Source organism: Leptonychotes weddellii, chromosome 1 (assembly GCF_054177405.1).
Source record: "Leptonychotes weddellii isolate Sample4059 chromosome 1, ASM5417740v2, whole genome shotgun sequence".
In the NCBI taxonomy this organism is placed as follows: domain Eukaryota; kingdom Metazoa; phylum Chordata; class Mammalia; order Carnivora; family Phocidae; genus Leptonychotes; species Leptonychotes weddellii.
In genome coordinates this window covers 80,004,861-80,017,342 of record NC_138369.1, presented here as the reverse complement: position 1 = coordinate 80,017,342, position 12,482 = coordinate 80,004,861, and the positions used below count along the sequence as shown (strand labels likewise).

The window sequence follows — 12,482 nt, the reverse complement described above, 5'->3', positions numbered from 1 at the left end:
AAAAAGAAGGTCCCTCAGTAGCTCCAGGCACAAAAGGCATGCTTAAGACTTAGCACTAGGACAATAAAGAATCCCCATACCCTCATTATAGTACCAGGCAATAAGCAATACCAGTCTACCACCAGAAGGAGGGGGAGGAGTATGACGTAAGGAGTATTCTGTGTCACAGGAGAACAGAGAGAGCTGAAACCTGAGGGTGCAGCATGAACACTGAGAAAACCCCTCTGGGTATCCTACATATAAGGCAACAGCAGCCCACCACTAGAGAAATCTGAAGACTGTGGTTCACTAAAGACAATGACATCAACAACAGAACATAAAACTACCTCAATTCCTAACTAAACTAACAGTGTATACCATTTTATCCTTTCCAATTTTTGTACCATGTGCAAATATTATGATTAAAAGAAAAAACCCTTTTGGGGGCGCCTGGGTGGCTCAGTCAGTTGAGCATCCAACTCTTGATTTTGGCTCATGTCATGATCTCAGGGTCTTGAGAGCTAGCCCCGCCCCGCTTGGGCTCCACAATCAGCGGGGAGTTGCCTGAGATTCTCTCACTCTCTCTGCCCCTCCCCCCTGCTCATACTCATGTGTGCACACGTTCTCTCTCTAAAATAAATAAATAAATCTTTTTTCAAAAGGGAAAAAACCCTTTTAAAAAAGAAGTATCTCCTGTATCTACCTCAAAAGGCAGTTTCTTGCTTTACTCTAATACCAGTTATAAATCTGTCCTTGTTAGGCACATTTATTTATACATGTCATGTAAAAACTATCTAGTGGGGCACCTGGGTGGCGCAGTCAGTTAAGCAGCCAACTCTTCTCTCTCCCTCTGCCCCTCCTGCTTGTTCATGCTCTCTCTCTCTCTAATAAATAAATCTTAAAAAAAAGAGGGGGGGGAGAAAAGAACTGTCTAGTTAATGAAGGGTAGTGGGATATTGAAAACTAACTTTCTTCACAAAGCAGTAATTTTTTTTTAGGAGAGCTAAGAAAATAATAATAGTAAAATAAAGATAATAATCAAGTAGCCTAAAGAGCTTATCCACAACTAATATTTAAATTCTGTGAGTGCAGTCTTACTATGATGCTTTGCACAAGGAATTTATTGAATAAACGAATGCAAAGGTAAACCATATCCAACAAACAGGTATAGAAAGGCAGACAGAGCTCAGGGTGGGAAGAATATCAGGCAGAAATCTGCTAGGATAATACAGAGCAAACCAAAAAGATCCAGTAAGAAAGAAATTTCTACAAATACCTCCAAAGATGAATACAAGGGGAGAAATTTTCATGTAAAGATAATATAACCAGCATTTATATGGCATGCACTTTTCAAATCCATAATTTTGTATTATCTATATACTGTGGTGACTACTAGTGTGTATAAAGATGAGAGAAATAAGATCTTAACAACTTGTCCTAAATCACAGAGCTACAGGGTTCTGATTCTGGGACTGTAAAGTCCATGAATTCTTAACTCTATAATGGAGCCTCACCTGGTTTACCACAGGAACTTTGGGGGACAGAAGGAGTGTCTAGTGATTGTTCTTCCAAGGAAGAACTTTGGGGTTCTATTCCCAAATAGACTGACAAGCAACTAATGGAAAAATTTATTTTAGAGGTTTTGGGGACATTGATGGAGGAATAAAAGGAAAAGGGTACCACAGTTCAGAGATAAGAGCCAGCAACAAAAACTACAAAATTTAGAGTCTCTGAGATGAGAACAACAATCTTATGAGATGTCCACTGCAAGGCAGAGCTCATGCAGGTGACAGAGGTGGAAGGCTAACTGCATAATCCCTAAGCATTTGATATTTGGGAACCCAATTTGGTCACAAACTATAGATATCAAAAGAGATAAAATACTCTTTAAGAGTAAATCCAAGAGAACTGTTTAACTCAACTGATGGACAATGTCACAAAAAAATGTCACCTATTTTTTGTGAAACACTGGCTTTTGGTTACCTAGTTTCAACAGACTTACCCAAGGATATATACTACTATTGCTTAAAACAGAGATCTGTAAACACTTATTTGGAGAAAGTATCCATCCACCCAACCATTCATCTACTCATGTATTTACTGAGCAATAAATATGCTCCAGGCACTAGTTCTTGGCATACAAAGATGAGCACACCAAGAATCCTCTTCTAAGAACTACTTTATTTTTTCTCAGACTTTCTCAGACTTACTGAGATTTAATTGATACATAATACTATGTAAGTTTAAGGTATAAAAGAAGTTGATTTAATACATTTATATACTGTAAAATGATTAACACCAGAGCATTAGCTTAACACATCCTATTATATTATATTACTCCTTTCTTATTTTTTGGTGAGAGCACTGAAGATCTACTCTCTTAACAATTTTCGTATATATAACACAGTACTATTAACTATAATCACCATTCTGTACATTAGATCCTCAGAACTTATTCATCTTATAATTGGAAGTTTATACTCTTTGGCCAACTTCTTCCTGTGTCCCCCATCCTCCACAGAACTTCTAGTTGAAAAGAAGGACACATAAAAAATAAACAAGTAAATTAAGTACAATGACAGGAATGTTATGAGGGTAGACAGTACTACTTAGGAAGGAATGTCAATTTTCTGCAGAGGCAACTGGGCAGGAGAAATAGGGTCAACAGCATTCTAAGCAATAAGATTAGCAAATTCCTATAAAACAAGGATACAATGAGAATATAGAACTGCTTTAAGTTTGGCAACCTAAACCAGATTTTGTGGTGGTAACCAAGATAAAAGATGGGGCCAGATCACAGGGAACCTTCTTTTTATATAAAGCCTTCATTATAATAAAGCCAAGCTTTTTTCTGGAGGCAATGGGTGGCCACTGAAAAATCCTGAGCAAGTAGGATCATGAACAGATGTAAGCTTTAAAAAATATTTCTGGTTCCACCATGGAGAATAATCAGAGGTAAAGGTGAAGGAAATGGAGCAAGGAGACTTATCCCTGCAACAGATCCAAATATGAAGGGGGAATGCAGAGAGCACCTAACTAAGATAGTTATGATGATGATGGACAAAACAGAGATGGGATATATACTCAAATATTGAAAAAATAAAATCTACTGAAGTGACGACTACTGGACAAAAATGACTTGTTTCTGGTTTGATTTACCGGTGGGTTTATTCACGATAGGAAACAAAAAAAAATTGTTTGCCCCTCACTCTCTTGAGGCTTAACTCTTTTGTTTAGGGATGCTTAATTACTATGTCCCATAAGAGACCAAAGGTTCTTGGTCAAAGGTTCAATGGTCATCACCTTATAAGTGATCAATTGCAGCATCACCAATAAACGGACAACCTGTCATTATGTACTATCTACTGTGACACAATATGAAGTACACAGCACCACCTACGAAATCTTCTTGCGAAAAATGTGTAAATGTAATCTAATGAAGTCATTAGACCTAATTTTCAGTTACAAAATACAGGAGATTTAGGAACAAGCTAAATGATAACCATGAAGAAAAACGTCAGAGAAACAAAAATGTGGGATACTTGATGACTAGGTTGTCAACTAAAAGTTAATGTCATGCAAAGAAAAAAATGTGGAGGAAGTGTTTTATATTTTGAAAAAGTACTGACAACAAAACAATCAAATGCAATATATAAATCAGGGTGCTTTAGCCACACTGGCTTCTTTGTTGTCTAATACCCTAGGTTATGTTTCTATCTCAGGGCCATTTGCACAGTTTAAATTTTCTCTTCCCCTAGATATACGCATGGCTGCTCCATCCCCTCTTTCAAGTGTTTACTCAAGGTCACATTCTCAGAGAGGTTTTCCTGACCATCCTATTTAAAATCATCTTTCCATTCCCAATCTCTTCCCCCTTCTCTGCTTTATTTTTCTACATAGCATTTATTGTCATTTATCATACTACAATATTTTGCCTAGGTATTTTATTCACTGGCTTTCTCTCCCAGCTAAAATGTAAATTCCATGAGGGAAGGGATTTTTGGTTGGTTTATTCAGTGCTTTGTCCTCAATGCTTGAAATGTTTAACAGACACTCAACTATTTCTTCATCAAATGAATGAATCACCACAAAAATGATACTGTCAATATGGGTCAGAAATAATGGGAAGGATATCTAAATGATCCCTAAAGTTTTCTCTTGAATCGATCATAAATTTTGACAATTTGTGTTTCCTTAGCCACAAACAGAAATGAGGAGAATATGTAAAGTCAAAGCAGCAATGGGACTGCCAATCAGTCCTTTTAAATATGTTTTCCCCTAAATCGGCATCAATAAGTTGTGGAGTACCACCAAATGTCTGGTCCCTACTCATCCATGAATCTTCACAAACATTTCATTAAGAGTGGTAAATAATTTGTCAATAAGAAAAAGAAAAGTTTACAAAACTCAAGATACTAATTACCTCTCAGGAGAAGGCTTAGAATGGGAGAGTGGAGGAACACACAGGTATTTCAGTAATATTTCAGTTCTTAAGTTGGGGATGGCAGATTTACATACTTTATATATATATTACATATATTTTTTGTTCTATCAAATGACACAATTTTTTAAAAAATGAGTACATTAAAAAGTATTTGAAACTACCAAATTTACATTCCTGAGGATACCAAGTTCCTGAAATCACTAGGAGAAATTCCAATTTCTGGAATACCATTATCTAAATTATCACAATGTTATAGTCAGCATTTAAGATGTAAAATCACATCTATGCATTTCTATATCACAGTGACTGGAAGAGTTATTTTTATTTTTCCTCAAAAAGTCAGAATGCATAAGAACCGTGTGTCAAGGGAACAAAGAAAACGATATGCCTTATTCCTTGGAAAGATCCAGTGAAAGAGTTATCTTTACAAAACAAAATTCTGAGTGGGCTAAATAAAATTTATTATTAAATATGTTGTTTGAACTTTTGTTTTTAAGTTAAAAATAGCCAGAAAGATTAATTAGATAGATTATTTTGGCTGACTGCCATAGGCAATTAAAGAGGAAATGCTCTTTACTATCAGACCTCTGCTAATTAAGTCTAAGGTAACTTTCAATCTGACAAACCTCAGCCTTAAAGTATCAGGAAATTCAACTGGCATATATACACCAATTAAATAAATAATATAAAAATACATTTGGAAAGAAAAATTCCACAAGTCAATGCTATAAAAATTCTGTTGTATTTTTCAAACCCCTATCTTATCTCTGTATCTCTAGCATTTATCTAGGACACTGTCTAATATGCTTAGGACAACAATGGTTTGGGGATGGCTTATTTATTAAGTATTAAATGCAATTAGTCTAATTTCTCCAGCTTCGTACCTCAATGTTTTCTCCTATAATCCTAAACACCGTCTTCCCTATAAACTCTTTCCTGGTTTTTCCAGTGAACTTCTATTCATCTTTAAAAACCTAGTTTTAGAGCTAAGTAACTTGTGAAGCTCTCACATCTCAGATAATTAACTCACCCTTTGAGTTCTCACAGGGTCTTGTATTTCTCAACTATTGAACTTGTCAAGGTATTAGTGCAATTAGTTCACAAAGCTCTTTCTCCATTTAGAACATGAAATCATTTTCTAGAGCTAAAACCTTGTTAATCTCTAAGTATATAGTTCCTAAAAGTTAGACAAACATTAAGTGTCCAATAATGTTTACTGAATGAACACAAAAGTAAATCCTGTATAAATAATTTTGAAAGACTAGTTCTTTCAGTTCAGGGCCTTGGGTGGCTCAGTCGGTTAAAACGCTGCCTTCAGCGCAGGTCATGATCCCGGGGTCCTGGAATCGAGCCCTGCAGTAGGCTCCCTGAGCCGGGAGCCTGCTTCTCCCTCTCCTTTTGCCCTTCCCCCTGCTTGTGCTCTCTTGCTCTCTCTCTCTCTCTCTCAAATAAATAAAATCTTAAAAAAAAAAAAGACTTAATAGTTCATTTGACAGTTGTTAAAAAGTTATACCGAAAAATCCATAAAAGATACTGAATACCTAACTTTAGCTAATTTAAAAGCTCTTCATAATGATTAGCAAATATAAATGTGATTTCATATCACTATAAAATCATGTTTTATAAATATATTTTAAAACTGAAAAATAAAAATCTTGAAACGACCAGGGTGTTAGTTACAACTTAAATATGTAGTTCATCATATCTAATCAAAATCAGATGGGGATTTAAGCCAGTATCCATTATGTCTGTTATTATTGGCTTATGAGTATCTCATTTAAGCATCTCTCATAATGAGAGTAGATGTCTTAAACAATATAATGGAATGGATTAACTTCAAAAAGATTCAAAATATATCAGTAGAATATAACTGGTCCTTTCAAAAAGATACTAATTTAATTCCATGATTTGTTTGGTCAGCCATAAGACATTTGGTAATAAAAATAGCCAGAAATTTATTACATGACTGAAGGTGTCCACCAAGTGGAGAGAGTACAACTGTTACCTGAGTGACTCTTTCCAAGCTACTTCAGATTATACACTTGCAGTTGTATACTAGGCAAACAGGGTAGTGAGATTATGAGTATGAACTCAGGAGCTAGATGTTCTGGGCTTCATTCCTGACTTTATCATTTACTAGTTGTGTGACCTCAGGCAAGTTTCTTAAACCCTTTTGCCTCCATTTTCTCATCTGTAAAATGGAGATAATAATAATAATACAAAAGACCTACCTCATAAAAATGTCATGAGTATTAAATATATGTAAAGAATGTGCAACAGTGCACAAAGACAAATATTGGCTATTATCATCATTCAACATGTTTCCTCTTGTCTCTAATATTTTGCACTGCTAAGTTCACAGTTGTAATATTATTTCCTATTTTGTACCTTTTCACATTACAAATGATTACAATTTCTTGAGTCTTTTTCTTTCCTTTTTTTTTTTTTAAGATTTTATTTATTTGCAAGAGAGACAATGAGAGACAGAGAGCATGAGAGGGAGGAGGGTCAGAGGGAGAAGCAGACTCCCTGCTGAGCAGGGAGCCTGATGTGGGACTCGATCCCGGGACTCCAGGATCATGACCTGAGCCAAAGGCAGTTGCTTAACCAACTGAGCCACCCAGGCGCCCTCTTAAGTCTTTTTCTATGTGATTATTTCTTTGTCCTTTGGCACTTCTCACTTCCAACTTTGCTTCCTTTAATAGTCTGTTTACCTTCCTCAATGTGAAAGTTTCCAAAGTGACATGTACAACACCAACTGAGTGGTGTGCTGAAAAAAAATATTAAACATCTCTTTATTTTTAATTAAATAAATTATTAGTAATATTTAGTATATAGACTAAGCTTTGTATACCCTCACTAGGTCCATATTTCAGATTGTATTGTATCACAAAGGGTATCTGAGGTATCCCAAGAGAAAAATTAGAAGAGCTCAATGCTCAAGGGGATTGATATTAGAAATGGCATTCTTCACTGGTTTATTCATTTTGTAAGTTGCATATGACCAATGCAATAGATTTAAATATATTTTAAAATATTTATTTTTAACTCTTCATAAAGTGTTAACACAAAGATTTTGGGGAAAAACAGAAACAGAAAGAAAAATCTGAGTATGTAATCACAAGTAAATAATAAATATGGAGGCACTAACACTTCTTGCACAAGCTCATCTTAGACCATTACAAAAATTAAAGCCATGATGATCCAAGTGGAGAAAGTCAATTATCATATGATTTCACTTATTTGTGAAACATAAGGAATAGCATGGAGGACATTAGGAGAAGGAAGGGAAAAATGGGGGCGGGGAATGGAGGGAGAGATGAACCATGAGAGACTATGGACTCTGAGAAACAAACTGAAGGTTTTAGAGGGGAGCGGGGGGAGGGATGGGTTAGCCCGGTGATGGGTATTAAGGAGGGCATGTACTGCATGGAGCACTGGGTGTTATACGAAAACAATGAATCATGGAATACATCAAAAACTAATGAGGTACTTAAGGTTACTAACATAATAAAATTAAATTAAATTAAAAAAACACATGATAATCTAATGACATCTGAGAAGAAACTGATCTAGTATTGTATGCATTTACCCTATAAATAAACATATGCTACAAACTACACTCTAAGATAATAAATAGAATTAAATATTATAAATATAAATATATAAAGAAAAAATAAATATAATTACACTGTAATAGAATAATTATTTATAATATATGTAATATAATAAATGATTATTTATCTGATTTATTTATTATTTGGTCTGATTACCAAAGGTAGGAGGAAAAAAACCTTTTGTCTATTTTTATTTATCACATATTTAGAAAATAAGATTTAGTTTAGAACTAAGAAAGTCTGAAATAATCACCAGGCAGTTACTTCTTAAGCACTCTCCCCACAAGATAAGAACTCCAGCCTTCTGAGAAGGAGCATGGGGGAGAGGAAGAGAAGAGAATAATTTTTTAGCTTTATCATAGATATTCACTATTAAGACAATAGGCTGAAAAATGTTTTATCAATGGAATATAAAATCAAAAATATTTAGACTTTAATTTGGGACTGGAGATAATTTGAGTTTTCTTCTACCATATCTTTTGCACTTTTTTCCTATTTTCTCAGTTTGTATAATATTTAACCATTTTTACAATGGTTATAAAACTTAAAAGTTTTATACATTGTGCTCTTCTGTAATGATTAGATCTTACCCAATGGCTTTTTTCTCTTGTTTCTAATCGTATGTGCTTCTATGAATTTATTTAAACTTAAATATAGAACTTCTCACTGTTTATCCATTTGAGCATTTATTAATCATAGGGTTAAAAAAGAATGGGGGCGGAATTCAGAGGGGGAGACAAACCATGAGAGACTATGGACTCTGAGAAACAAACTGAGGGTTCTAGAGAGGAGGGGGGTGGAGGAATGGGTTAGCCTGGTGATGGGTATTAAAAAGGGCACATTCTGCATGGAGCACTGGGTGTTATATGCAAACAATGAATCATGGAACACTACATCAAAAACTAATGATGTAATGTATGGTGATTAACATAACAAAAAAGAATAAAAGGCACTATGTGAATACATTAAATGTACTGTGTTGCAAAGCTTCCCTTCATAGATGTCACATTTCAATATATGAAAACTGTGCAAACTGACCTTTGGAAGACATACTTAAAGAGTTTACATTTGGAGATGTGACTCTAATAATCTGGGGAAGAAATACTATTACATTTTGCTTTATATATCACGGGCTGGCTCCAGCAGGAACTAAATGTATCTACTGGCTATTCCCTATGAACCAGACATTGCTCTAAACTGTTGGGATGCAATGGATCCTGTCATCAAATCTTTCTGAATTTTACCACAAAATACAATTTACCAAAACTAACCTTCCTCCACTCCTGGGGACTAAAAGACCTGTACAGTATTCTGAAGAAACAGAAACAATAAGATACTGTATATTTAACAATATGTAAGCATTTAAATGCAGTTTTTTGCTAAAGTGCTTAAAGATAAAATAGCCTTAGAAAATAATTAATGTAATTCTGCTTTAAACGCATATATTCTAATAAAAAACTGTGTTAGTTTTTCTGTCAAACAGGGAAAAAAGAATGTTTTCCTTTAGAATCTCTTCTTTATTTGAAGTACAGTTGACACACAATGTTACACTAGTTTCAGATGTACAATACAGTGTTTCAATAAGTTCAGACATTATGCTATGCTCACCATAAGTGTAGCTACCAACTGTCACCATACAACATTATTACAATACAACTGACTATATTCTCTATGATGTCTGTATCTTTTATTCTCAGGACTTATTCATAAAGTGATGGTTTTTAAAACATTCTTTTTTGATTTAGTCAGTATTCTCAAGTATCAGGAAAAGAATATTTAAGATTATGAAATAAACACCTTTTGAATAATTTTCATTTGCTACATTTAACTTTTTTTTGTAACAGTTTACTATTCTTCTAATATACCTGAATATTTGACAATATTCACAGGAATATTTTCTTAGACACATCATGATCTTCATTTTGCTGAATTCCTCATCTTCCCCTACTTATCTCAAAATCTTACTACAAAGCAATGATATCCTGTCTTGAAATTTCACTGTGTATTCACGTTGTATTTCCTCTCATTCTTTTCTCCCATATCAAGTGTTTTTATAGTTTAAATCTCGGTTTTCTCTCAAAGTTTCTCCCAAACTTGTCTGTACATAGTCACCTGGTGAACTTTTAAAAATCCCAAGCCCAGGTTACATGCCTTACAAATTAAATTAGAAGGTCTGGGGATGAGGGAGAAAGCCAGGCGTCAGTTTTTAAATATCCCTAGGTGATATTAATATGCAGCAAAGTTTGGGAACTACCGTCTTAAACTCCTAGTAGTTCCTGAAGGTCCAAGATGCATACTACTTTTTAATCTGCGATCTCAATCACTTGTGTTGCAAGCCTGGCATGGTAGTTAGTACAGTAGTTGGTGAGTAAACCTACCACTTTCACCTTAATTTGGCTTCGTTATCTTCTATTTGCCACATATAAACTCATGAAGTTATAACAAAAAACCTTTTTTTTAATTAAAAGTAATTTCACAGAAATGTTTCAGAATACAGAAATTTTTGAATTTTAGAAGTTAATATAGTACATATACTTTATATCCCATCACAGTCCAAGAGAATCTAGGGCAGCCCCCTGTCATTAAGAACATTACTATTTCACCAGCAAGACATATAAATATTCACAATGACTGAGATAAATAAAAATTTTAATAGCCTTAGGTTAGCTGGGGCCAGTTTTGCCACCATTAAATTGGGGAAAAAAAGTCCTTTGGAATTTCAGAATGTTCTGAAGTACAGAAATGAAAACAAGTAATTGTGAACATTATATACATGGGTCACAATGTAAGGTCTCCCCTACCTCCCATGGAATGTGACTAAATAGTTTGAAAGCCAATGACAGAATGTTTCTGTAAAGATGCTCATGAGGGGCGCCTGGATGGCTCAGTCAGTTAAGCATCTGCCTTCAGCTCAGGTTATGATCCTAGAGTCCCAAGATCGAGCCCCACATCAGGCTCCCTGCTCAGCGGGGAGCCTGCTTTTCCCTCTGCCCCTCACCCTGCTCATGCTCTCTCTCTCTCTCAAATAAATAAATAAAATCTTAAAAAAAAAAAAGATGCTCATGAAAATGTTTTGGTGTGTGCCACTAGAATAAAGGTGAACACCTGATGAAAAAGATATATAGTGTGCATGTGTTTGTTTTACCACGTATTTGTAGTACTTTTTTCAATTAAATATAAATATTCCTACTATTACTAATAAAAATAGGCCTGAGCCCACCCCACTGAGAGAGTGGACCTGGAAAAAAAACAATCTTTGTTGTTAGTGTTGAAAATCAAGAAAAGAGAACATCTATAGAAAATAGAAATCTTATTTAAATCAAAAGGCAGAATATTAAAACTAAAATTAATGGTGGTCTAAAGCATGACATAAAATGAGTTTACCATAAACAGAATACAGAAATAAAACTGTGAAAGTGTTTCAACACTTAGAATCAGTGTAAAGCTGATTAATTTGTGAAGACTAGCAAAGAAAACATGTATTCTAAGTAGAAATCAGAATATTTTCAACTAGACTGTCCCAAATAGAAGTTTAAGTTTACACAAACACACAAAATGGGGGTGGGGTTGGGGAGGGGGCAGTAGGAAGAGATAAACATAATTTAAGGAATTGTGGATTAAATGAAGCTAAGCAGGTTATTTTTCCATCAGGATTTCTAAGAACCTTAAATAAGATAACGAGCTTTGGCAATCTCTAAAACAGGTATAATATGCAGCCTACTCACACTTATTTGACCTCCAAACCCTTTTTTCTTTAAATCATTTAACATGACTAATTCCACAGAACATAAAACTACTGGTGATGCATTTATAAATTTGGGAATTTTAGGTGGTCTTCAAGAATGAATGTCAAGAATCAACTTCTACTTCATACCACTAATCTTATTATCCTTATCAGTTACCAGTCATTATTAAGTGATACCTCCATGCAATGAAATGAAATTGCCAAAGATCGTTAACTTTAGAATTAGTAACATGGATTATTATATAAATGAAGAAATAGTTTATCTTCTCTTACACTAACCCCAATCAAAATAAAACTAAAAATAATCACCATATTCACCATTTTAAAAGTATAAGTAGGCAATTTGCATAAATATTAAAATGCTATACCTCATCAAATTCTTCAGTCATTTTTCTGATGATTTCTGCATTCTGCATATTTCGAAACATCTCTATTCTCACAGTACCTGTGGAACAACAGATTTTACAGTTAATCTTTTTCTATCCCATGCTAAACATTAAATTTAACCTGGCCACTGTTTGAAAAATTTTGTATCAAAGTTTTTGGGGTTTTTTCTTCCCCCAAACTCCTACCTAAAGGAATCCCTTGTTTAAGAACTTCAAAGTTCTTTAGACATTTTTTAAAAACCTGAATATTCTGTGAATTAGATAAGTATGAGGGAAAAAACTGTGAGGAGTGTTGGGGAAGGAAAAGATGA

The 12,482-nt window shown here is 34.4% G+C and overlaps 1 protein-coding gene across 1 annotated transcript in view; it reads right to left on the bottom strand.

Moving 5' to 3' along the window:
* The window catches only part of LOC145722701 (cohesin subunit SA-1-like), a 65,779-nt gene extending 53,497 nt beyond the window's left edge, over positions 1 to 12,282 (bottom strand). Inside the window, exon 1 of the mRNA XM_081826819.1 lies at positions 12,154 to 12,282. Coding sequence (XP_081682945.1) covers positions 12,154 to 12,213 — 60 coding nt within the window. The 5' untranslated portion in view covers positions 12,214 to 12,282. The remainder of the gene's footprint in view (positions 1 to 12,153) is intronic.
* Between the last annotated feature and the right edge of the window lie 200 nt (positions 12,283 to 12,482).